Genomic DNA, 27,674 nt, shown 5'->3' with positions numbered 1-27,674 from the left:
AGCAGTACCAATGCACCAAGTCTGGAGCCAGCAGGACCCTGAAAAGCTTCAACCCCCAAGCCATAAGACTTCTAAACAAGACTGCTAAATACTGTAATCAAATGGCTACCCGGACTACCTGCACTGACCCTATGCACACTCACTGGACTCTATATATACACACACACACGCTTGCAAAAGTATTCACCCCCCTTGGCATTTTTCCTACTTTGTTGTCTTACAACCTGTAATTAAAATCGTTTTTTGGGGGGTTTGTATCATTTGATTTAACATCATGCCTACCACTTTGAAGATGCAAAATGTTTTATTGTGAAACAAACAATAAGACAAATAAGCTGAAAACTTGAGCGTGCATAACTATTCAACCCCCCCCCCCAAAGTCAATACTTTGTAGAGCCACCTTTTGTAGCAATTACAGCTGCAAGTCTCTTGGGGTATGTCTCTATAAGCTTAGCACGTTTATCCACTGGAATGTTTGCCCGTTCATCAATGCAAACCTTCTCCAGCTCCTTCAAGTTGGATGGGTTCCGCTGGTGCACTGCAATCTTTAAGTCATACCACAGATTCTCAATTGGATTTAGGTCTGGGCTTTGACTAGGCCATTCCCAAGACATTTAAATGTTTCCCCCTTAATCCACTCGAGTGTTGCTTTAGCAGTATGCTTAGGGCCATTGTCCTGCTGGAAGGTGAACCTCCGTCCCAGTCTCAAATCTCTTGAAGACTGAAACAGGTTTCCCTCAAGAATTTCCCTGTATTTAGCACCATCCAGGATTCCTTCAATTCTGACCAGTTTCCCTGCCGATGAAAAACATCCCCACAGCATGATGCTGCCACCACGTTTCACTGTGTGGATGATATTCTCGGGGTGATGAGAGGTGTTGGATTTGCACCAGACATAGTGTTTTCCTTGATGGCCAAAAAGTCCAATTTTAGTCTCATCTGACCAGAGTACCTTCTTCCATATGTTTGGTGAGTCTCCCACATGCCTTTAGGCAAACACCAAAAGTGTTTGCTTTTTTTCTGGCCACTCTTCCGTAAAGCCCAGCTCTGTGGAGTGTATGGCTTAAAGTGGTCCTATGGACAGATACTCCAATCTCCACTGTGGAGCTTTGCAGCTCCTTCAGGTTTATCTTTGGTTTCATCGTTGCCTCTCTGATCAATGCCCTCCTTGCCTGGTCTGTGAGTTTTGGTGGGTGGCCCTCTCTTGGCAGGTTTGTTGTGGTGCCATATTCTTTCCATTTTTTAATAATGGATTTAATGGTGCTCCGTGGGATGTTCAAAGTTAGATTTTTTTATAACCCAACCCTGATCTGTACTTCTCCACAACTTTGTCCCTGACCGGTTTGGAGAGCTCCTTGGTCTTCACCGTCGTATGAATAATTGGACCAAGGCGCAGCGTGAGTAGAGATCCACATTTTAATGATAGTAAAACAACAAAGATATAACGATCGTGAAATACGTAGCACACATTAGGCACTCACACACAAAACATTATCCCACATCGCAGGTGGGGGAAAAAAGGACACACTAAGTATGATCACCAATTAGAGGTAACGATTATCAGCTGCGTCCAATTGGGAACCATACACGCACACACACACCAACATAGAAATACAATACCTAGAAACCCCCCTAATCACACCCTGACCTATTGTTACACCATAGGGCTCTCACCCCGAGGGCTCTCTATGGTCAGGGCGTGACACTTGCTTGGTGGTGCCTCTTGCTTAATGGTGTTGCAGACTCTGCGGCCTTTCAGAACAGGTATATATACTGAGATCATGTGACAGATCATATGACACTTAGATTGCACAAAGGTGGACTTTATTTAGCTAATTATGTGACTTCTGAAGGTAATTGATTGCACCAGATCTTATTTAGGGGCTTCATAGCAAAGGGGTGAATACATTTCACTTCACCAATTTGGACTACACCAAGCGGGATGAAATCTTTTGCAATGCACTGTACACACACACTTTCACACTTACCACATACTACTGGCTACTGTCTATTATCTATCCTGTTGTTTAGTCACTGTATCTCAACCTATATGTACACTGAACAAAAATATAAATGAGCTGAAATAAAAGAGGCCAAAAATTATCCATACGCACAAAAAGCTTATTGTCTACATCCCTGTTAGTGAGCATTTATCCTTTGCCAAGATAATCTATCCACCTTGCAGGTGTGGCATATCAAGAAGCTGATTAAACAGTATGATCATTACACAGGTGCACCTTGTGCTGGGGACAATAAAAGGCCACTCTAAAATGTGCAGTTTTATCATACAACACAATGCCACAGATGTCTCGTGGTTTGAGGTAGCGTGCAATTGGCATGCCGACTGCAGGAATGTCCACCAAGCCTGTTGGCAAAAAATTGAATGTTAATTTCTCTGCCATAAGCCGCATCCAACGTCGTTTTAGAGCATTTGGGAGTGCGTCCAACCGCAGACAGCGTGTATGGCGTCGTGTGGGCGAGCGGCTTGCTGATGTCAACATTGTGAACAGAGTGCCCCATGGTGGCAGTGGGGTTATGGTATGGGCAGTCATAAGCTATGGACAACGAACACAATTGCATTTTATCGATGGCAATTTGAATGCACAGAGAAACCGTGACGAGATCACGTGAAACCGTGATGAGATTGTCTTGCCATTCATCTGCCGCCATCACCTCATGTTTCAGCATGATAATGCATGGCCCCATGTCACAAGGATCTGTACACAATTCCTGGAAGCTGGAAATGTCCCAGTTCTTCCATGGCATGCATACTCACAGACGTGTCACCGATTGAGCATGTTTGGGATGCTCTGGATCGACGTGTATGACAGCGTGTTCCAGGTCCCGCCAATATCGAGAAACTTTGCACAGCCATTGAAGAGGACAACATTCCATAGTCCACAATCAATAGCCTGATCAATTCTATGCAAAGGTGTCGTGCTGCATGAGGCAAATGGTGGTCACTCCAGATACTCGCTGGTTTTCTGATCTAGAGCCCTACATTTTTTTAAAGGTATCTGTGACCAACAGATGCATATCTGTATTCCCAGTCTTTTGAAATCCATAGATTTAGGGCCTAATGCATTTATTTCAATTCACTAATTTCCTTATGAACTGTAACTCAGTAAAATCTTTGTAATTGTTGCATGTTGCATTCATATTTTTGTTCAGTATACAATACATAGTTACCTCCATTACCTCGTACACCTGCACATTGACTCGGTATTGGTACTACCTGTATATAGCCATGTTATTTTTACGAGTTATTTTTATTTGTTGTTCACTATATTTATTCCTCATGTCAATATTTATATTTTTTATCTCTAAATCTGCATTGTTGAAAATGGATCCATAAGTAAGCATTTCACTGTTAGTCTACACCTGTTTTCTACAAAGCATGTGACAAATACAATTAGATTTAATATGATTTTTTTTAACAAACAGGTTTATTTCTCATCATCATTCTGAAATGCTCTTGTCCTTATGCCTTAGTCTCTGTGTACAGTATCAACAGAGATGTTTACTGTTGCCTATCTCTCTCTCAACACACACACAACACCTTTTGTGCAGTCAGCAGGTAGGATACTGCATGTGTTCAGGAAGATGCATTCCTGAGTCTATTGTGTTTTGGAGACCAAACAGGAAATGTCTCAGTCATTACCATACGTAGTTCTGGATTGTTAGAGAGAATCAAATAACTCTTTCTATAGTTACACGAGAATGGACATTTGGCACAGAACAATGGAGCACAAATGTAGCTTGTCCACTACAGTCAATTATTGTTGGGGTTACTGTTCTCTCCTGCATCTCTGATCTATTTCCTGTTGACAAAATCATAAAACCCACCTCCACCCCTAAACTAGTAGCCAGCCAGCCACACCACACCAGTCACACCAACCAACAACTACACTAAAACCTTCAGGGGACATCTGACCTGGCAAAGGCCCCACTAGTACAAAGTCGTGACTAAATGTCCCCACCCCCTGCCATGGTCGCCAGAATGGCTGACTTTTGCCTTGAGGGAGAGAATCAAACTCTTCCTTCGTACATCTTCCTAATTTATGGTGCCATATCAAGTCGGATTATCGAAAGCGAGCACGATTCACATTACTGATACACACTATTACTACTCACTCCAGGGCCTCTTTCTCATCTCCCTCATCCCCCCTACTACCTCCCTACAATGGAAACCCTCCCCCACCACTTATATCTTTACACTTCAGCAGTACCCCCCCCCTTTCACTACTCTGCATAGAGACCCATGCATGCGCTGCCTTTGACCCAGTTTCCAGGCAGACTCAGACTCCACCAAGCTCATTGCTCACTCAGCTCTATGATATCGTCTGAGTCTCTTGAGGACAGTGTGTGTGTTGAGAGAGCTGAACTCTGAGTTCCTCTTATCAGGGCTGAATGGGAGACTGCCTGGGTGCCTGTCTGTGCGCTGGTTGCCCAGTTCAAGGACCACACTATGAAATGGTCTCCATGACGATTTGGAGCTCTTCCTTGGTGATTGACTATAGCCATGTTACAGCATGGGGACAGGACTAGGTCCACTGCCTCGCGCCACTGGCCTTAACCCACACGATGAGTAACATATGTACCACTGATCTATTATGAAGGATGGTGCCTTTGCACCTTCTTGCATGACATCATCAGACCTTTAGAGCAGTTCTGTTAGCAGATACATGAGTAAGTGTTGCTTCTGGCGTAAACCTGAGGGTGTCCCACAAACATATAGGGCCTGTTTCCTGGACAGATTAAGCAGTCCTGAACTAAAAAGCATGGGTAATAGAAATTCTCAATTTAAAGTGCTTTTTAGTACAAAAAATATAGTGTCAGCAGTCTTTACCTATAGGCCAATTGGGGCCTTGTCCTTGATACTCTCCCACCCACTGACTGTAGCCCAAACACACACGTCCTTTCCCAGAATCCCCATATAGCCTTAGAGGCACGCAAGCATTTGCTTCCATGTCAAAACCACAGGGCTAGCTACCCGGAGCACTCCTTCACCTTGGTCTGTTATGTCTCAGCAGGATGACAGGGCCTGATAAGGGAACAAAAGGCATTAGAGGGTTGATTTCTGAACAAACTGTAGCTTTTGTAATATAATCTTGTGCCATTTCTTGGCGAAATATAGCTAATTTGGTATGGTCGATGTTCTACGCCAGCTTGTGTACATTTAACTGCATAAAAAATAAAAAAATCATCTAAGACTAGTAGTGCCTGTGGAACATGAGGTTGTGACATGACACAAGGTGGCAAAGGTGATCTGTGTGGAATTTGAATCTGGAGAATGCTGGTATGTTCTCACATATTCCACCAAGGAGTTCTTTTCCCTCCAAGGTTATGACCAGAGACATAGGGAAAGGAAGATCGTACTTTTCATAGACCACTTTCCATATTATTACACCTATGAGTACGGTAGTCATGTCTCATGCTTTACTTTGACCAACTCAATAAAGCAGAGGTTTTATTTTATACACAAACGTTTATTCAGTCAAATAAAGCAACATTCTGATAAGAACAGGGGGGTGATCACTGATAAGCGAGCAAAGCATTGAGAAGGAACGGTCAAGGCCGGTAAAAAGAAACCATGACAATATTTTAAAGAGTTTCACTGAGTTGCTTTTCCATTCCATAACAAGGCTAACTTAGAGCCTGCATTTCACTGTACTGTATGTCATTCCTTATGGAAATGATTATAAAAGGAGAAATAAAACAAAACAATACATACAAGCTCTAAGACGTTGTTCCATTTTATACTCCATTTCCCTATCATACAGTTTTTATTGTATTAAAAATGAATCTCAGGCCACAGCCACTGTGGCTGTGTTGGATACAACCACTACAAAGACAGGAGATAAATAATATAAAAAATGGACCAAGTCCTATACACAAAGAGAGATAGGACCAAGAGAAGAGGGAGAGAAATTGTCAGAGTGAGAAGAGCAGAATCACAAGAAGTACTCCAGCTCATAGCGGAGGTAAGGGTTCTTCTCATCGTTGTAGACGTGTGGGTAATGAGCAATGAGAGCATCCTGGGAGCCGATGTAGATAGAGTTGTAGATCTTCCAGTAGACGTCGCGCACCTTCCTGGCTGGGTGGAACAGACCCTGGGGAGAGGAGACTGTGTTAGAGAGCATCACACTCAATGGCTGTACTTACAGTGCTACTATATTTTCATTACGTTTGTTATTTTTGCTAAATATCCACAGTAGTTCTTTCATGGACGCCATAAAGGGTAGGTTTCGGTTGAGAGAAATATAAGTTCACATTTACATCCCTTTCTGGACATTTGATATTGATTCAACACTGGGCTATTCTGGAACTAGCTTAGACATACATATTTAGTAGTCTGCTACCTGTACCAAAGCAAGGAGAACATTGGTGTAGGTCAGGGGTGGGAAAACCTTGTGACTTGCAGGCCACATCTGGATTTCAAAAGGCGGAGGTCCACAGATTTTTTTTAGGGACCCGGCCATTTAAATCTGGGTGGCGGACGTGGCTCACGGGTCATAGTTCACCCACCCTTGATGTAGGCAGTAGTGATAGTAGTTACCTGTAGGCAATACTGCAGCATGCGGCAGGGGCCGATTGCCACCCTGAGGCCTTCCAAGGCCCCCATCACAGCCTGGATGACGTGGGGCGACGTCTCAAACACGTTGGGCCACACATAGTTGAGCAGGTGGTTGAGAGAGTCTTCACAGCCGAAGCCGTAGACACCCAGGGACATGTGCTGCACCACGGCACTGGCTGTCTGTCTGTGGACCAAGTCTCTGTAAGGAGAAGAGAAAGTGGGGAAACAGGGTTAACATGGGTCCAATCAAAAGGTGGAAAGGGCCTTTGGAAAGTATTCAGACCCCTTCACCTTTTCAAAATGTTACATTATTATAAATTGGATTAAATAAATGTTTTGTCAGCAATCTCTACACACTACCCCATAATGACGAAGCGAACAATGGTTTTAGAAATTTTTGCAAATGTATTAAAAATATAAAACAAATACCTTTAGATAAGTATTCAGGCCCTTTGCTATGAAACTCTAAATTGAGCTCAGGTGCACCCTGTTTCCATGGATCATCCTTGAGATGTTTCTAAAACTTAGGAGTCATCCTGTGGTAAATTCAATTGATTGGACATGATATGGAAAGGCACACACCTGTCTATATAAGGTCCCACAGTTGACAGTGCATGTCAGAGCAAAAACCAAGCCATGAGGTCGAAGGAATTGTCCGTAGAACTCCGAGACAGGATTGTGTCGAGGCACAGATCTGGGGAAGGGTACCAAAACATTCTGCAGCATTGATGGTCCAAGAACACAGTGGCCTCCATCATTCTTAAATGGAAGGAGTTTGGAACCACCAAGACTCTTCCTAGAGCAGGCCGCACAGCCAAACTGAGCAATCGGGGGAGAAGGGCCTTAGTCAGAGAGGTGACCAAGAACCCGATGGTCACTCAGACAGAGCTCTAGAGTTCCCTTGTGGAGATGGGAGAACCTTCCAGGACAACCATCTCTGGTGCACTCCCACTAATCAGGCCTTTACGGTAGACTGGCCAGACAGAAGCCACTCCTCAGTAAAAGGCACATGACAACCTGCTTGGAGTTCACCAAAAGGCACCTAAAGATGAGAAACAAGATTCTCTGGTCTGATGAAACCAAGTTTTAACTCTTTGGCCTGACTGCAAAGCGGCGCGTCTGGAAAAAACCTGGCACCATCCCTACGGTGAAGCATGGTGGTGGCAGCATCCCTACGATGAAGCATGGTGGTGGCAGCATCATCTGTGGAGATGTTTTTCAGCAGCTGGGACTGGGAGACTAGTCAGGATCGAGGGAAAGATGAATGGAGCAAAGTACAGAGATCCTTGATGAAAACCTGCTCCAGAGCACAGACTGGGGTCAAAGGTTCACCATCCAACAGGACAACGACCCTGAGCACACAGCCAAGACAATGCAGGAGTGACTTCAGGACAAGTCTCTAATTGTCCTCGAGTGGCCCAGCCAGAACCCAGACTTGAACCTGATCGAACATCTCTGGAGAGACCTGAAAATAGCTGTGCAGCAAAGCTCCCCATCCAACCTGACAGAGCTTGAGAGGATCTGCAGAGAGGAATGGGAGAAACTCACCAAATACATGTGTGCTAAGCTTGTAGCGTCATACCCAAGAAGACTAGAGGCTGTAATCACTGCCAAAGGTGCTTCAACAAAGTACTGAGTAAAGGGTCTGAATACTCATGTAAATGTGATATTTACATTTTTTTCATTAGTTAGCAAAAATGTCTAAACTTGTTTTTGCTTTGTCATTATGAAGTACTGTGTGTAGATTGGGGGGGGGGGGGACGATTTAATCCATTTTGGAATAAGGCTGTAACATAACAACATGTGGAAAGTCAAGGGGTCTGAATACTTTCCAAATGCACTGCATATTCTAGGGCTGAGGGTGAAATCCTCATTAACAATGAATTACACATTACTTTGTAACCAACGGGTGCAGGGTGAGAACAGAAGTGAAATGATGTCACATCTGCCAGTTCTCATGTTGGTGTCCATCTAGCGAAGTACTAGCCCTGATCTGACCACTGATAGGTCGAACAGGCGAGAATGATTCGCAGGCATAATACCACCAAGTCAACTGCCTGCCAACACGGTTGACATACAGGGCTGAAGCTCACCACGGCTAGTTGTTAAATGTACTGCTTGTAGATATAATGAATACTTATTAGGAGGGAAATGTTATGTTTATCTAGGTAGTGAAGGAGTTCATTGAGTTACTAGAACTGAAGCCAAGACATCACAATGCTGCAATCCTTTCACCTGTCCATCAGTGCATCCTCCAGCAGGGGCGTGACAGCGTAAATGTAGTCCTTGCCCATCTCCCCAATGTACTCAAACAGGAAGGAGAGGGACTTGAGCACGCCATTCTGCACGTTGAGCTCTGGCACGCGGTACTCATTCATGAGCGCGGGGAGCACGGTGAAGGGAGAACAGGTCTCAGCCACGATGGCGATGGCTACGGTAGTACACACTCTGTTCTGACGCTCCTGAACCTTCAGGTTGTTTAGTAGTGTGGCCAGCACGTCATGGGGTCTGGAGGGGGAGAGAGGGGTCAGGAGGTCACCCACATGCTAAATCAGTGCACATTAAAAACCACAACAGCAAAAGGAATATGACCAAGCACAATTGAAAATGCTCACATTTGGGAGGGGAAAACAGTCAATTGAACACAACGTCCTTGAGCAGACATTTAATTTCCAAACCGAATCCCTAATAGATGACAAACTGAGGATGGTAATGGCATGAATTAGCCAGAGACTGGAGCACTCACCCGATAGCCTTGGCGATGTATCCAAAGGTGTTGACGGTGGCTCTGCGGATGGCCTTCTTGTGGGCCTTCAGGAGCTCCAGCAGCTCAAAACAGATCCGCATCCATTCCCTGGCCGACACGTACTCAGCACCCCTACACAGACAGAGCAGGGTAGGAGTTATAACATGGTTGATGAAACATCTACTAGTGTATCAATTTCTGCACATAAGAGTAGGCGTCAGAGGCTCTCTCAATTAGTCTTTCCTCCTCTCCCAGAGGGAACTGGAACCTTCTCCAATACGGTTGAGAAGGAAGAGACAGGATGTTGAGGAAAGTCGAATTGAGAGTCAAAGATTGAAATATATAAGGCCATCACCACACACATACCTGTCAGCAATCCTGCCCACCAGGTCAATACAGTTCTCCTGCACCTTCTCATGTCTGTTCTTCAAGATTGGCGTCAGGCGCGGCAGCAGGTCTTTGATTGGTGGAGTCATCTTATGCATGCCTATGAATGACAGGACAGACAACCAATCAGATGTCTGATGCATATCAACCAGTCTTACTATTACCACCACTACTACTACCATAACCACTCTTCTAATGTTAATGCTGTTGAACCCTCTGTACAGACCAATCCATGTTCTTCACTGAACTAACCCAATTCATACATAGGCATTTCTCTTCCAACTTGAGTGCTTTCTCATAAATAATTGCAGCATATGTTTCAGGAAGCGAGAGGAATGGTGTCCTAAGCTATATAACAAGGAGAATAAATTGTGTTTTGGAAAACACTATATGCCAATTGACTTTTCATTTGTAACCAACGGGTGCAGGGTGAGAACAGAAGTGAAATGATGTCACATCTGCCAGTTCTCGTGTTGGTGTCAATCTAGCGAAGTACTAGCCCTGATCTGACCACGGATAGGTCGAACAGGCGAGATTGATTCGCAGAGAGAAGACCGGTGTCGTAGTGAGGGTGATGTTTACGTACCGATGACGTTGACGATGGCCTTGAGAGCACCGAGGATGCTTCCCAGTACTTCAGGATACTCCTCTCCTAGGTACTCATATAACACCACTCCCAGGTGACCCATCAGCTTCTCCTGTTGAGGGGAGAAAGAGAGGTTTAGAAAGGAAGAGAAACCCTGCGCATCTTTAGTGACGTTCGTAGCGAAGTTTATGAGTGAGAGAGTACGAGTGTGTGTCTGTTTGAGTCAGTCTAACCTCCTGGCAGGTCTTCATGACCACGGCGGTACGAGAGATGAGGTCAGCAGCCTGCTGGCGGACCTTGGCAGACTTGTTGTTGAGACGCCACAATACCGTACCACAGATCTGAGGCAGGTAGGGCTTCACCCTCTTCCCCAGGGCATTCACCACCGTACCAAACCCGTTCAGCATTACAGAGTCCTACACCGGGTCAGAGGTCAACTAGAGTTAGTCATAGTCTACAGTCTACACAGGTAGGCTAATGGACAGTGTCTGCTTTCAAAATGGCACCCTATTCCCTATATACTGCACTACATTTGACCAAAGCCCATAGGGCTCTGGTTTAAATGGAATAGTATGCCATTTCAGACACAGATGCTTGCCCATTCCAATCAATAGGAATCTCCCATCAAACCTCAGACTACCAGAAGTCCACACTGCTGTTCAGACAGGGTTAACTTGTTTCATCACAGACTTTACAAAATGTCTATCTGAACATTCCCCAACGTTCGTTATGTCCCTAAAGTTATACCCTGAGCCAGGTTGTCGGCAAACATTCTGGAACCTTGCAGATAGAAATGTGATGAACAGAGCTGACACGATTCCTCATTCTACAGGTCATAAAGGCATATGTGTTCTACATAAACCATTTCTATCTGAACGCTCCACAACACTGTTCCTCGCTGAAAGTGCCCCAGGTCTCACCTCAGTGGTCTGTTCCTGGAAGGCGTACAGGATGCCGTCGATCAGCTGCTCCTCCAGCTTGTGGTCGATGTCAGCAGCTCCCAGGTTACCCATGATCTTCTCTATGGTCTCCATCACCATCTTCCTGTACTGCTCTGCCTCGTCCTTCAGGTCATCTACTATACGAGAGATGATCTCTGCTGCTCCCACCTTGTTGGCCAGCTCTACTGTGGTGTCCACCAGCTGGAGAGAGATGGGGAAATGTTGAACTTTACTTAGTAAATCTAACTCTTAAATCACCAGTCATCTTCTGCTACAAGCCTTGGCACAGACCTTAATTTCTGCTTTTCTATTTATACTTGATACACAACTGCCTACTTGACCAAACAAATTCAACATGTCGTTAAGTGTATGGAGTCGTGTGTGTGTGTGAGTTGTGTGTACCTACCTGTCTGTAGTTGCGTCTGTCCAGGGCCATCCTGTGCTGCCAGAAGTGCTTGAAGAAGGGGGGCAGGATTTCTGTCTTGATGTAGTTGGCCTCCACACCGTCAGTACCACAGCACTGTTTCACCACCTGGAAGAGAGGGGGAACAATGGGGATTAGAAACTGGCCACACATACACCAATTCTGTTTGAAGTGTACTAGCTAGCAACTTCTTTCCATTTGGGAAATGTAACCAACGGGTGCAGGGTGAGAACAGAAGTGAAATGATGTCACATCTGCCAGTTCTCATGTTGGTGTCCATCTAGCGAAGTACTAGCCCTGATCTGACCACTGATAGGTCGAACAGGCGAGAATGATTCGCGCACAAACACACACACACAAAGTTAGGCTCCCTCACCTTGAGCACGATCTTCTTCATCTCCTCGTCAGGGGACTGGAACTCTCTGATGAGGATCAGCATGACCTCTCTGGTGTAGTAGTTAGCATACTCAGCATCCATTAGAGGGATCAGGTAGCCAATGGCCTTCAGGAACGCAGCCAGACCCTGGAACCCAGAGGTTTAACTCAGTTACCAGGTCGACACAGCCAAGATACTGATAAAGTTGAATGTAATTTCAGGTAAACTTTTATTAACTACCCGTTTTAAGAATGTAACCAACAAGTGCAGGGTGAGAACAGAAGTGAAATGATGTCAAATCTGCCAGTTCTCATGTTGGTGTCAATCTAGCGAAGTACTAGCCCTGATCTGACCACTGATAGGTCCAACAGGCGAGAATGATTCGCAGACATGTAACCGAAGGCAATGAGCCGTCAACAGTTTGGTCCTCTAGTGTTTTGTCCTCACCTTTCCTCTGTGCTGTCTGATACCCTTCCACAGGGGTTTGAGTACGGAGTCAAAGGACTCGATACCGTAGGGAGTGGCAGCCTCCGCCAGGGCAGCAATGGCCAGGGCACTGATGGTCCGCACCTTCTGCTGCTCATCCACCAGACCTGAGGGGGGCGCAGACAGTAAAGGTCAGTAAGAGATCATATTTTATCCTTCCTGGTAGTGTGTTTCGTGACCATGTGTGAAATGCACTTAAAAAGCCAATGAGCTTGAAAAAGCACACTTTGTTTTTAAATAAAAAAGCTAAACTACGAATCACATTTACTAGACAGTAACACCCAAAAATAACTAAATGACTATTACTAGATAGTAGAACTAAACTACCCCTTCAAGTCACATACTATCTGTGTCGCTCCCTCAGCTCACCATGCTCGATGATCTCCACCAAACTCCTCAGATGGGGCAGGATGGCACAACCCATGAGGATGGCGATCTGCTGGACAATCTTGATGCCCGTGTGGCGGGCCTGCCATGACTTCTTGCTCTTACACACAGCCTTGAGGAAGGGCAGCAGGGATGGGATACCCAGAGCGGACGCTACGACAGCGAAAGCTCTGGCTGTTGTATTTCTGACATACTCATCCATGTTGTCAATATCAGGCCTCATGGTGGAGATCATAGTGGCCAGGCCGGCAGCCTAGAAAGGGAGGGAAGGAGAGAGACATGGAAAGAGATCAACAGATTAATTTGTGTTCATGACACTGCTTGCATAGACATAATAAGTGTCTTTTTCTGACGTGATTTCAGGAGAGCGAAAAAAAATATTCTCTACTCGCTGTAGGAATGTAACCAACGGGTGCAGGGTCAGAACAGAAAAGGATGTCAAATCGACTTGTTTTCGTGCTGGTTTTTCAGCTAGCGAAGTACTAGCCCTGATCTGACCACGGACAGGTCCAACAGGCATATTACCTAACTGTGGTGGGTGTGGGAGTACATTATAGGTCTGGGAGTGGGGCTCACCTTGGCCAAGTTAGAGATGATCTCTCTGCCCTCCACTCTGGCGTAGTAATCTTCATCAATCAGCAGGGGCTCAATCACCACCAGGATCTGGGGAACAGAGAGTCAATTAGTGAACCACACACAGTGCCAATCTCAGCACAGGAGACATAGTTTAACAGAGTCAGAGTACTGCCACTCTCACACACACACTGACCCACCTTGTGTACGTATGGGCGGACGAGATCGTCCAGCTTGTAGAGGATGCGGTCGATGACCTTGACCAGTAGGTGGCGTTCCTGGTCCTCCAGAGTAGGAGACATGAGCAGGGGCAGGATCTGGTTGAACAGGGGCCCTGCTCCAAACTCCCTCGCCTTGTCTGTGATCTGACGCAGGGCAGCCTGAGGAGAGACGCAATGGGGTTAGACTGGACAGTTGACTTTTCAGTGGTGAGAGTTACACACCAAAAGGACGATGGAGTAAAGACCATAGAGATACAATATGACACTAGAGTAGCCTATGTCATAAACCTTCATAGCTCGTAGAATGTGCGGATAATGGCAGCCATCTTGGTCAGGGAAAGTTACATTTTTTTTAATTCTGTGGTCAACTATGAGGACAGTTGGCAGCTGGTCTCACCTTTCTCATGGGAGGTGTTCCGTTCTTGATCTTCAGCAGCAGTTTCATGATCTTACGCTCCTTCTGTTCCTCTGGGCTCAGAGTGGACTCATCTACCTCAACCAGCAGTTTATCAAAGTACTGGATGTCGTCTGGTTTGAGGAAGGGCAGGTTCCCACTGGGCTGGTCGTTGATCTGCTTCATGGAGCGGTCCTCCTGTTGCATGTGGAAGCCCGTCATGCCCCCCATAGGGGTGGGTGTGGCAGACAGCTTCCGGGCCGGGGTACGGATGGGCACATAGCCTGCTGGTGGGGGAAGGACCTGTGGAGGGAGGTGGAAGATGAGTGAACATCAGTACTGTTCACTTACTATACAGTTAATTTATTTTACAGTACGGTTTACTCTTTTTGTGTGTACAGGATTGAGGTCTTCTCAGACAAACGCCTTGATGTCTTCAGTAAGAGACGCGCCGTTGTGGGGAACTCAACCCAGAGAGACAGAACGTGACACTGACCAGAGACAAACTGTCCTGTTCCAACTCATTATCATATCATCACTGAAGACTATTCACTCATTTAATATAGATAGGTATGTGATTTCTCCATTGTGCTGGTGAGTGCGAGGGAGTATACTCTACCTTGTATCCCTCTGGGAACATGGCGTCCAGCTCATCGTCTGTGAGAGGTCGGTTTCTCTCATCAATCTCCCTCTCCCAACGCCACGCCTGCAGCTGCTCTGGGGTCATGCTCATCAGGTGACCTGACAGGATAGGAAATGCAATGTAAAACACGCCTCAACCTCATATCACATCTTAGTGGGACATTCTACTACTTCTATTACTAGTAATTTATATTACTAATAAATTAACAAGTATCTAATAGCAAACATGATTTGCCAACGGTTATCAGTTTTAAATGATATTCTACCTCTAAATTGAAAATGGGTTGAAATGAAGGTTAGGTGATTGACAGTACCTGGAGAGGGAGTGGCCATATTCATGGCAGGGGTTCCAATGGGGGTCTTCCCAGGGGTCATCAGTGGAGTGGAAGAGCCCATCTGGCTGGCAGGGGTCTCGTCCCAACGGGACTTCCTCTTACTGGCCCCGGGGGTGGGGGTCTCTCCCACAGACTCGTCTCCTCTGTCTGTACGGGGAGTCTCGGCCCAACCACTACCATGACCAGGGGTCTCCCTCTCAGTCTTGGGGGTCTCATCCCAACGGTTTTTGCGCACGCTGCCTGTGGCTCCCCCATGTCCGGGGGTGGTGTGTCCCGGTGTGTCCCCCCTGCCTGGGGTGGCTGCTCCGGCCGGGGTGTGGCTGGGGGTTGGGTCCCACATCCGGGAGCTGGGAGTGGCCCCTGGGGTCTCGCTGCCCTTATTCCTGCCAGGGGTCTCGTCCCAGCGGCTGTTGGAGGGGGTGTGGCCAGGGGTGTGTCCTGGGGTCTGCTGTGGAGAGCGCGAGAGAGAAAGAGTCAGGGGATAAAGGGATCAATGAATTCTTACAGACCAGAAATGAAGCCAGGTTGATGTCCTTAGTTCCACTAGGAGCATAAAAAATTATATTCAAGTCAAGGCAAGACAGAAATAAACTGCCCCAAAAACCAACACTAGGTCCTATATAATTTGCTGATCAAACACTAGCTCGCACCAAGTCACAGTAAGGATACAAACTTGATTGATCTGATCAGCTAAGATAATATGTTTTACCTCAGCAGCCTGGTCAGCCTGGTCCCAGCTAGACATCTTCTTGGGTGTGCCGGTGTTGCTGGGGGTTCCTGATTGGTCCTGTTTCTCGGCCGTCTGGTCCCAGCGGCGTTTGCGCTTGGCGGCGGCAGCGGCAGCCTGGGAGGCAGCAGAGCCGTTGACAGCCTTCAGGTCTCCCGTCTTGGCCTTTTCTGCCATCTGCTGACGGATCTCTTTCTGCATAAAGGGAGAAGAGAGAGTGAGAACATGAACCAGAGATGAACCACAACAGAGAAAAGTTTCCTGTGAGGTTTGTAGGACAGAAGTCTATTGAAGGCAACAAAACCCCACACTGAACAGACCCACATAATGAAATATTCTCATAAATTATAACCCTCTATGGATACACCACTAATAGACACATTACCTGAAGACAAAGTTATGCCCTTGAGCTAAACCACAAAGGAGGTATATCTGGTCTGTCTTACCTCCTCTTTGGTCAGGTGCTGCTCCTTCATGACATCCATGTACGACCTGGACTGCAGCTTTGGGTCCGGCGTTTTGCCCCCTGCGCGAGAGAGCACCAACAAGACACAGGGCAGCCGATTAGAACACGCCCCAGGACCCGGATTCATAAAACACAGCAAGTAAAACACAGCCAGCTCAGCTAGGCCCTCACTTCTTTAGAAACTTTTACTGTATTAGTTCCTTAAGCTGAATCACATCAAGACAACCCTAGATACACAACATACAGGCAGTCCTCTCTTGCTTGCGTTACATACAAACATAGCTGAATAAAAAACAACAGGCAGATACATTGAGAAAGAGCTGAGGTGGGTTTTTTCTTTCTTTTAAGGAGATAACAGGCGAGGATAAAGCCATCACTGATGCAGGGGTCCTGGGCTGTGCTCTCCAGAATACGTACACTTTCAGTGCCAAGGGTCCTTCTGCAGTCAGACTTCAACCGGCAGAAAAGAAGCCTAGAAAATGTCTCTTTACCATTAGTAACACTTTGGAAAAGGGTTGGAACTCACACACATAAGCATACCACCTGTGATTTCTTTTTACGTCACTCAAAAGAAAATTCCTCCTGGGGCTCAAACCTTAAATAAATGAAAATATGTAAAATACCCTCTAGATTGTGAAGTATTGATTAATAAAATTAAAATCTAAATTGTTCCCAAATCTAGGAATCTTCTTGTGAGATAAATGTGTAGCTACTTTATTTAACCCAGGGTAGGGAGAGCATCTATATGTAGTTACACGTTTACATCAGGGACCGTGAAGGCTACGATTAGTTCCAGGGGGGGGGTGGGACGACAGGCTGCCTGCTACTAAGCAGCTGGTAGTTTGACATCAGTCGATTGGCATTTCAACTTCGTAAAGGTAGATCTTGGCTTCCTTTTTAGAAAAATATATATTCTTTAAATTCATTACGAATTACAAAATCAATCTAAAGCAAAAGACTGCCATGAAATTGCTATGGTTTAAATGTAATGATAAAAAGTCTAGGGTAGAAGACAAAATTAAAAAAGGTTCTTATGGTAGAGGTTTATTGAGTAAGAGCTGCCCCCCACCCAGACAGACAACCAGCGGACCCTGAAAACTGACAAGCGCACGCTTCTGTCTGTTCACCATAACCTACACAGGATGAGTTGCTGCACCCTTAAGAGAGTGCAGTACAGGACTGGCAAAGCAGTACTGCTGTAGGAGAGAAATTAAGGACAGTTAGTATGGGCCTGTGGAATTGCGGCACACAGATTTCTTGATATGTTTCTATTTTACAAAGATGTAAAATAGAAATATATTTACACAACATCTTTGTATATGACAGAGCTGTCTACATGCAGGCTTGATACAGGCCTACCCAGACTACATAGAGGCACTGAGGCCACTTCATCTCAGAAAAGAGACATGGGTGCTTCAGTCGCTACAAACAAATCGTTGCATTGTGTAGATAAATACCTTAATCCTATTCTAGCAGGTGTGTGCTTAGTTAATCAAATGCTCAATGGCTAGTCAAGCCGTATTTTGAGAGACAGGCCCTCCTTGTTAACTGATGGACTGTAATGTATTCAGTTCATTTAGGCTTTGAGGAATGTGAATATAGCTAGTTGACGGCTCCTTGCCCCTGTGAGGGGTAAGGGGCAATACAAGCCCATTGCCAAAGATTAAACCGCAATTGTATTTCACTCTATTAAATCACACACTTGGAGTCCAAGTTACGATGCCTGAACCGACTTGGACCAAAAGCCAATTAAATGTGTGTTGAAAGCTGAGACCATAACTCAGTAATGTTGATGACACACATACTTTGTGACGTCCTGTCCTTTTCTAATGGAAGTTCCCAAACCCCTAGAAGTCTGACAAGCCAACAGTGGTGGTAACTGACCATAAGCCTTCACAATGATATTGTAGTGGAGTGAAGGGCCACTTGGAAGAAAAGGGGTGGTCTGATTGCATTGCTCATTTTATGTGTTCTTGTTCTACACAGAAATACTTCAGATCTGTACCCAGGTGGTCTGCCATCTAGGGGCTTTCAGTGACTTGGAGCCAAGCTTCATACAGCCAGCACGTTTCTGGGGTGGTGTGTGTGGGGTCATTGTGTTCCCGCCTACTGGGCACAGTAAGGTGCGGCATATTGCACGAGCAGGTGAATTACCCCAAAGTTGACCATCAACCCCATATAGAAGTTTATTTTCTTTGCTACTCACATTACTTAATACCTTTCTTAAGAGTAAGACAGTTCTTTCCACCATCAGTACATGAGATAGCCACATGGGTATGTTAACCCTTCGAGACACACACAAGCTACCTGCCACCCATGTAGTGTTAGGTACGAAAGTCTAACCAAGACAATGGCAAACCACCTCTCCCTAAAACAAAATGGAACCCCTCACTGGCAGACATTTATTTTATACTACTTAAATCCTGTTTACAATTATTGTCATTTTCCAAGAAGAAAAAAAACCTTGTATCTGCATCGCAGACCATTTGCCTCAAAGCAAAGAGATTTTATTGGGAGAAAATGATGAGTGATAAAAGGCGCAGTGACAAGAGAACCAACCGCCCTCGGGCCAGGAAAGATTACCACGGGAAGGTCTTAGTCTGGGGAGCAAGCCGTTGCACAGTGCTCGAAGGGCTAAGCAACAAGAGGTGGGTTGAAACTCTTGAAAGGCAGCCATGGGATAAGGGAGAGAGGGTATAACATGAACAGGGGAGGACACTATGGAGGGAGGATGGAGGGGTGAAATTTACCGTCTGCAAAGGGGTCGAGTCGCTCCGGAGAGATGATCATCTGTCGTCGTCTGGCCTTGTACTCGTCCTCACGCTCTGCAATCTTGGCGGGCCTGTGCTCGGCGAACGGGTCGTACTGAGAGGAGAGAGAACACAGCATTTTACTATACATGTCATCATGGTAAACATACATTTAATGTGAGAACTAGCCATAATAAAATGTCTATGACAAGATAGTAGCAGGAAAATTAAGCAAATCCAAAACTTTTGCAATAAGGTTCGGTAATAGGTTCTCTGTCAGGTTTGAACTCAAAAGTAGAATTCTACACTTATTGCAAAAGCTGGAGAGGGAGATGGTGTTACTGGGGCTAACCTGTTCATCTGACTGTGGTATCGCATTGAGTATAGCCACCGGAGCATGATACCCCGGTTTCTTCTGTCCAAGTAGACTTGTTGAAGAGTCCTCCTCGTCATCCTGAAAATAAGAGAGAGAAAAGAGTCTGGTCAAGCCTAGCCACTTAAGGCAGACTCTCCCAGCTCGCAAACAAGACATAATGGAGTAGTCAACACCATTAAAAATATGACGCCTCACCCCTAGGAAGAGAAGGAGGATGTCAGTGTTGCAGACAGCATAAAACATTTTTATTTGACCATTTTCAAAGTAAAAAATAAACAAACAAGAATACATACATCAAAACACAGGATTTGACATGCAACACTTACATCCTCCTGTTCATTGGCAGCAATGGAGGTGACATATCCAGCGAAGCGGCTGTCACTGCCACCATAGATCTCCTGGTCGTAATATCCAGTTGAGTCCAGGCCCACACCCTGATCTGCTCCCTCCTCCACCAGGGCAGCCTTCATACCCTGGATCTCCAGGATCTGGGCCTCAATGTCTGGGGACAGGGGGAAAGAATAACAGCCATTGACTTTCAGGATGTTGAAAAATATGTACAAACTCATCACCTAAGATAAAGTATATTTCCAAATGAGAATTAACAAAAACTCAAACAGCATCAGCAGTAGTGATAAGCTACATTTTTATTTTTAATCTACTGTTGTATTGTAATCAATTAGTATGCTTGTATAGCACGCATTTGCTCTCATCTGTGCTCAAATCGATCGCTGTGTTGACAAAGTAGGCAGCATTTCCCAAATTCGGTTCTGGGGACCTCAAGGGAGGCACGTTTTTGCCCTAGGACTACACAGCCGATTCAAATAATAAAATCTTGATGATTATTTGATATTGTGAATCAGATGTGTAGCGCTAGGGATAAAACCTTAACCTGCAACCCGTGCTTGGTTTCCCCAGGACCGAGTTTGGAAACCGCTGACCTATGGCCTGGTAAATTAGTTCCAATTTGAGCGCAATCAGACCGTACTGGTTGGACAAAGATTAGATTATCCAAATAACGTTGGCTATCATAGCTACTTAGCTACAAAATGTATTCATGATACGTGTAATCTGGAACACGTCAAACGTTATGATACTAGGATCAGTGCGGTGTCCGTCCGACATCATGCCATACTTCCATCGCCATTTTAGTTTCTACAACAACACTGACGTTGTTAAATAAATCCAGCCATATCTATAGCAAGTTTCTTATAGTAACACCTACACAAATAGTATAATTGAAGAGCATACTGATCAAGGAAATGGTTGTATAAATGTTGTATTGTCTAGCTAGCCTAGCAGTGTGTGTGTGTGGGGGGGGGGGGGCAGCATTAGCTATCTGTCCTCGCTGTGTTTAACGTTAGGTTGTCACGAATGAAAATATTGCTTAAACATGTAGCTAGCTTCTAAACAATGGATGCATATTGATCCTCTTTTTAATAAGAACCCGACGTACGTCAAGTAAAATTATAATACCAATTTACAACATTTTCTAAATAAATAGTCTTACCTTCGTGTGTTTTGGCGACTTTCGCCATTTTGGTGGTTCGGTAAGACTGAAACCGGAAGTCCGAACTAATTCATATCCGTTCAGCAAAAAATAGATAAATCCTGGACAGTTTAGTCACAGATTGAACAATGAGAGTTGTAAAAATCTTTAGCTCAGTTGTCCTGGACGAGAAAGGTCTTGAGTGCTTAATAACGGTCAGGAAACCAGGATTGACCCAGTAATAAACTGGAAATGGATATGATCTGAATATTACTCTGATCTCGAGTTCAACAGTGGTGTGTAAAGTAAACATATTTTAATGTACTACTTAAGTCGTTTTTGGGGGGTTATCTGCACTTTACTCATTATATTTTTGACATATTTTACTTCCCTATATTCCTAAAGAAAATAATGTACTTTTTACTCCATATGTTTTCCCTTACACCCCAAAATTACTTTTTATGCTTAGTAGAACAGGAAAATGATCAAATTCACTCACTTTTCAAGAGAACATCCATGGTCACCCCATCGTTAAGGTACACTCATATAATTTTTTATAAACGATTTATCTTCTGTGGCTAAATGATGATCTCCGGTGTATTTTGAACATTGAGAGCAGAGCGGATGTTTAGCAGAGTGGCAGGCTGACTACCTACGACACTCATTGAGAGTGGGCTCCTAAGTCCTGTGGTTGGTGGTTGCTGTAAAAAATACAAAATATACACTACATACATAATATATACAGTATACACTGAGTGTACAAAACATTAAGAACACTTTCCTAATATTGAGTTACACCCCCCTTTTGCCCTCAACACAGCCTCAATTTATTGGTCCTGTGTAGCTCAGTTGGTAGAGCATGGCGCTTGAACGCCAGGGTAGTGGGTTCGATCCCCGGGACCACCCATACGTAGAATGTATGCACACATGACTGTAAGTTGCTTTGGATAAAAGCGTCTGCTAAATGGCATATATTATATTATTATATATTATTATTGGGGAATAGACTCTAGGTGTTGAAAGCATTCCACAGGGATGCTGGACCATGTTGACTCCAATGCTTCCCACAGTTGTGTCAAGTTGGCTAGATGTCCTTTGGGTGGTGGACCATTCTTGATACACACAGGAAAATGTTGACTGTGGAAAACCCAGCAGCGTTGCAGTTCTTGACACAAACTGGTGCACCTGGCACCTCTACCATACCCCGCCCAAAGGTACTTAAATATTTTGTCTTGCCCATTCACCCTCTGAATTGCACACATACACAATCAATGTCTTGATTGTCTCAAGGCTTAAAAATCCTTCTTTAACCTGTCTGCTCCCCTTCATCTACACTGATTGAAGTGGATTTAACAAGTGACATCAGTAAGGGATCACAGCATTCACCTGAATTCACCTGGTCAGTCTATGTTATGGAAAGAGCATGTGTTCATAATTTTTTGTTCACTCAGTGTATATTTCCTTTATAAAAAATATAGGAAAAAAATATGTTGATATTTTTTTATTTGTTTTGCTTCCTTTTGGGCCCCCCATGGGCCAGGGCACCGGGGCTCTAGCCCCGTTAAACCACTAGCAGTTCTGGGGGGGCTGTGGACCCCCTTGTGGCCCCCCTAAATGTGGAGTATGAAATAATTTTTACATAACTAATGTTTTGCTATTGTTCTTTTTTTTTACATCCGTTATTAGACAGAAAATGCAAAAAATTGTTTAAGGATTATGAACATGGTCTTTTGCCTGCTAATGCCTGTAATGCAGTGAAGAAAACAATATGACAATAATAACGTCTAATGTAACTGGCCCCTCTAACAGTACAACTGGCCCCAGCTTGGCCCCCCCAGTTGAAATCGTCTAGAACCGCCACTGCGTTAAACCTCTGCATTAATCCGGCCCTGGGTGTAGTATTTCATTATGTATTTTGTTTTCTTAGGGAAATGAGCACAATGGGTAGGATTTAAACCTTCCTTGTCTCTGATGTACACTCCAGTCCATTTGGTGTCGGTACTCCCATAGAAAATGCACAGAAGAAGGAAAATAAATAAATGCACACATGTAAACATTACAGTCCCTAGTTGCTTTTTTACATTTATTTTTTGCCTGTTTTGCATGTTATTTTGGCATTAATACATATCACATATCAGTTTGCAAACAATGTTAAAAAATTATTGAGTTAATAAAGCCACATACAAACATGGTCTCTTTTTTTGCTTTCTTGAGTAAGGGAGTTCCAAAATGCAGGTGTTTCAGCCTAGCTCAGTGCTTTCTGTGGTGGTGGGGCAGCCAGCGGAAAATAAAGAACGCAGGGGTTAGTAATGTTCCGTAATTGCGCAGTGATTGGCTAAGTGTTTTGTCACTCATGAGGACACTATGTTGCCGCAAAATCTACGGGGAGAGATTAAAAATTCAAGCCCCTTGGGTGCTGCCATAGATTTACATTAGAAGTGCCCATTCAAGAAGGCTCAAGGTCATTGGCCACAGATATATCCACTGTAGCAAGCAGTCATCATCATGAATCAAATCAACAATCTACTGGCAAATCCTTTTCAATCCTTGTCATATGAAGAGAAATTATGAAGAGAGATTATAGATAAATCATATCCGTGTGTTATGCAGGTGAAGGAGGACCCAAACGCGACTTAACAGAAACAGAGTTTATTAATGCTCAAAACCGAATAACTGAAATCCTCTAGATAGTAGAGGGGAAAACAACTGGAGAAGCGGCCACAGACTGCAGGTCGCTTCGGGTAGGCGCAGGCCGTAGTCAACTGAGACACCTGCTCACACGCAGCGTCTGAAGAAGGCACAAAACACGACAGGACAGGGTGATACACAATCACGGCAAAAACACGACAGGACAGGGCGAAACGCAATTACAGCATGGAATACAAAACAAGGAACCGATGGAACAGGAACGGATCACAAAGGAATAAATAGGGAGTCTAATCAGGGAAAGGATCGGGAACAGGTGTGGGAAGACTAAATGATGATTAGGGGAATAGGAACAGCTGGGAGCAGGAACGGAACGACAGAGAGAAGAGAGAGCGAGAGAGTGAAAGGGGGAGGGGGAGAGAGAGGATAGAACCAAACAAGACCAGCAGAGGGAAACGAATAGCATGGGGAGCACAGGGACAAGACATGACAATAAATGACAAACATGACAGTACCCCCCACTCACCGGCGCCTCCTGGCGCACTCGAGGAGGAATCCTGGCGGCAACGGAGGAAATCATCGATGAGCGAACGGTCCAGCACGTCCCGAGACGGAACCCAACTCCTCTCCTCAGGACCGTAACCCTCCCAATCCACTAGGTATTGGTGACCCCGTCCCCGAGAACGCATGTCCATAATTTTATGTACCTTGTAAATAGGTGCGCTCTCGACAAGGACGGGAGGGGGGGAGGGAAGACGAACGGGGGTGCGAAGAAAGGGCTTAACACAGGAGACATGGAAGACAGGATGGACGCGACGAAGATGTCGCGGAAGAAGCAGTCGCACAGCGACTGGATTGACGACCTGGGAGACACGGAACGGACCAATGAACCGCGGAGTCAACTTACGAGAAGCTGTCGTAAGAGGAAGGTTGCGAGTGGAAAGCCACACTCTCTGGCCGCAACAATACCTTGGACTCTTAATCCTGCGTTTATTGGCGGCTCTCACCGTCTGTGCCCTGTAACGGCAAAGTGCAGACCTCACCCTCCTCCAGGTGCGCTCACAACGTTGGACAAACGCTTGAGCGGAGGGAACGCTGGACTCGGCAAGCTGGGATGAGAACAGAGGAGGCTGGTAACCCAGACTACTCTGAAACGGAGATAACCCGGTAGCAGACGAAGGAAGCGAATTGTGAGCGTATTCTGCCCAGGGAGCTGTTCTGCCCAAGACGCAGGGTTCCTGAAAGAAAGGCTGCGTAGTATGCGACCAATCGTCTGATTGGCCCTCTCTGCTTGACCGTTAGACTGGGGATGAAACCCGGAAGAGAGACTGACGGACGCACCAATCAAACGACAGAACTCCCTCCAAAACTGTGACGTGAATTGCGGACCTCTGTCTGAAACGGCGTCTAACGGGAGGCCATGAATTCTGAATACATTCTCAATAATGATTTGTGCCGTCTCCTTAGCGGAAGGAAGTTTAGCGAGGGGAATGAAATGTGCCGCCTTAGAGAACCTATCGACAACCGTCAGAATCACAGTCTTCCCCGCAGACAAAGGCAGACCGGTAATGAAGTCTAAGGCAATGTGAGACCATGGTCGAGAAGGAATGGGGAGCGGTCTGAGACGACCGGCAGGAGGAGAGTTACCCGACTTAGTCTGCGCGCAGTCCGAACAGGCAGCCACGAAACGGCGCGTGTCACGCTCCTGAGTCGGCCACCAAAAGCGCTGGCGAATAGACGCAAGAGTGCCTCGAACACCGGGATGACCCGCTAACTTGGCAGAGTGAGCCCACTGAAGAACAGCCAGACGAGTGGAAACAGGAACGAAAAGGAGGTTACTAGGACAAGCGCGCGACGCAGTGTGCGTGAGTGCTTGCTTAACCTGTCTTTCAATTCCCCAGACTGTTAACCCGACAACACGCCCATAAGGAAGAATCCCCTCGGGATCAGTAGAAGCCACAGAAGAACTAAACAGACGGGATAAGGCATCAGGCTTGGTGTTCTTGCTACCCGGACGGTAAGAAATCACAAACTCGAAACGAGCGAAAAACAACGCCCAACGAGCTTGACGGGCATTAAGTCGTTTGGCAGAACGGATGTACTCAAGGTTCTTATGGTCTGTCCAAACGACAAAAGGAACGGTCGCCCCCTCCAACCACTGTCGCCATTCGCCTAGGGCTAAGCGGATGGCGAGCAGTTCACGGTTACCCACATCATAGTTGCGCTCAGATGGCGACAGGCGATGAGAAAAATAAGCGCAAGGATGAACCTTATCGTCAGACTGGAAGCGCTGGGATAGAATGGCTCCCACGCCTACCTCTGAAGCGTCAACCTCGACAATGAATTGTCTAGTGACGTCAGGAGTAACGAGGATAGGAGCGGACGTAAAACGTTCTTTTAGAAGATCAAAAGCTCCCTGGGCGGAACCGGACCACTTAAAACACGTCTTGACAGAAGTAAGAGCTGTGAGAGGGGCAGCAACTTGACCGAAATTACGAATGAAACGCCGATAGAAATTAGCGAAACCTAAAAGCGCTGCAACTCGACACGTGACCTTGGAACGGGCCAATCACTGACAGCTTGGACCTTAGCGGAATCCATCTGAATGCCTTCAGCGGAAATAACGGAACCGAGAAAAGTAACGGAGGAGACATGAAAAGAGCACTTCTCAGCCTTTACATAGAGACAATTCTCTAAAAGGCGCTGTAGAACACGTCGAACGTGCTGAACATGAATCTCGAGTGACGGAGAAAAAATCAGGATATCGTCAAGATAGACAAAAACGAAAATGTTCAGCATGTCTCTCAGAACATCATTAACTAATGCCTGAAAAACAGCTGGCGCATTGGCGAGACCGAACGGCAGAACCCGGTACTCAAAATGCCCTAACGGAGTATTAAACGCCGTTTTCCACTCGTCCCCCTCTCTGATGCGCACGAGATGGTAAGCGTTACGAAGGTCCAACTTAGTAAAGCACCTGGCTCCCTGCAGAATCTCGAAGGCTGATGACATAAGGGGAAGCGGATAACGATTCTTAACCGTTATGTCATTCAGCCCTCGATAATCCACGCAGGGCGCAGAGTACCGTCCTTCTTCTTAACAAAGAAGAACCCCGCCCCGGCCGGAGAGGAAGAAGGCACTATGGTACCGGCGTCAAGAGACACAGACAAATAATCCTCGAGAGCCTTACGTTCGGGAGCCGACAGAGAGTATAGTCTACCTCGAGGAGGAGTGGTCCCCGGAAGGAGATCAATACTACAATCATACGACCGGTGAGGAGGAAGGGAGTTGGCTCGGGACCGACTGAAGACCGTGCGCAGATCATGATATTCCTCCGGCACTCCTGTCAAATCGCCAGGTTCCTCCTGAGAAGTAGGGACAGAAGAAACGGGAGGGATGGCAGACATTAAACACTTCACATGACAAGAAACGTTCCAGGATAGGATAGAATTACTAGACCAATTAATAGAAGGATTATGACATACTAGCCAGGGATGACCCAAAACAACAGGTGTAAACGGTGAACGGAAAATCAAAAAAGAAATAGTCTCACTGTGGTTACCAGATACTGTGAGGGTTAAAGGTAGTGTCTCAAATCTGATACTGGGAAGATGACTACCATCTAAGGCGAACATGGGCGTAGGCTTATCTAACTCTCTGAAAGGAATGTCATGTTTCCGAACCCATGCTTCGTCCATGAAACAACCCTCAGCCCCAGAGTCTATCAAGGCACTACATGTAGCGCCCGAACCGGTCCAGCGTAGGTGGACCGACAAAGTAGTACAGGACTTTGATGGAGAGACTTGAGTAGTTGCGCTCACCTGTAGCCCTCCGCTTACAGATGAGCTCTGGCTTTTACTGGACATGAATTAACGAAATGTCCAGCAACTCCACAATAGAGGCACAGGCGGTTGGTGATCCTCCGTTCCCTCTCCTTATTCGAGATGCGAATCCCTCCCAGCTGCATGGGCTCAGTCTCAAAGCCAGAGGGGGAGATGGCTGCGATGCGGAGCAGGGAAACACCGTTGATGCGAGCTCTCTTCCACGAGCCCGGTGACGAAGATCTACCCGTCGTTCTATGCGGATGGCGAGAGCAATCAAAGAGTCCACATCTGAAGGAACCTCCCGGGAGAGAATCTCATCCT

General features: G+C 45.8%; 1 protein-coding gene and 1 pseudogene across 4 annotated transcripts; both read right to left on the bottom strand.

Annotated features, from left to right (window-relative positions):
• Nucleotides 1–5,468: 5,468 nt before the first annotated feature.
• Nucleotides 5,469–20,969, bottom strand: LOC124024479 (splicing factor 3B subunit 1). 4 transcript variants are annotated; one of them, XM_046338376.1, is made up of 23 exons: nucleotides 20,905–20,969; nucleotides 19,721–19,896; nucleotides 19,371–19,472; nucleotides 19,019–19,133; nucleotides 16,249–16,328; nucleotides 15,785–15,997; nucleotides 15,055–15,523; nucleotides 14,718–14,839; nucleotides 14,102–14,401; nucleotides 13,684–13,863; nucleotides 13,487–13,573; nucleotides 12,893–13,163; nucleotides 12,485–12,630; nucleotides 12,038–12,184; nucleotides 11,644–11,769; nucleotides 11,217–11,438; nucleotides 10,530–10,712; nucleotides 10,297–10,408; nucleotides 9,690–9,810; nucleotides 9,324–9,455; nucleotides 8,813–9,085; nucleotides 6,560–6,776; nucleotides 5,469–6,113 (listed from the first exon to the last, which is right to left on the bottom strand). In XM_046338376.1, the coding sequence occupies exons 1-23, from the start codon at nucleotides 20,930–20,932 to the stop codon at nucleotides 5,955–5,957; spliced, it is 3,981 nt and encodes a 1,326-aa protein (XP_046194332.1). In that variant the 5' UTR covers nucleotides 20,933–20,969; the 3' UTR covers nucleotides 5,469–5,954. The 4 variants fall into 4 exon arrangements, 3 of the variants coding, with proteins under 3 accessions (XP_046194332.1, XP_046194333.1, XP_046194334.1); XM_046338377.1 differs by having other exon boundaries at nucleotides 15,055–15,520; XM_046338378.1 differs by lacking the exons at nucleotides 19,019–19,133; nucleotides 19,371–19,472; nucleotides 19,721–19,896; nucleotides 20,905–20,969 and adding an exon at nucleotides 16,686–18,985.
• Nucleotides 14,508–14,642, bottom strand: LOC124024482 (annotated as a pseudogene).
• Nucleotides 20,970–27,674: the final 6,705 nt, after the last annotated feature.

The sequence above is a fragment of the Oncorhynchus gorbuscha genome, unplaced genomic scaffold (assembly GCF_021184085.1).
Source record: "Oncorhynchus gorbuscha isolate QuinsamMale2020 ecotype Even-year unplaced genomic scaffold, OgorEven_v1.0 Un_scaffold_1872, whole genome shotgun sequence".
NCBI lineage: Eukaryota > Metazoa > Chordata > Actinopteri > Salmoniformes > Salmonidae > Oncorhynchus > Oncorhynchus gorbuscha.
Note: the sequence above shows the minus strand (reverse complement) of the source record. Positions and strands in the feature narration are given on the sequence as shown.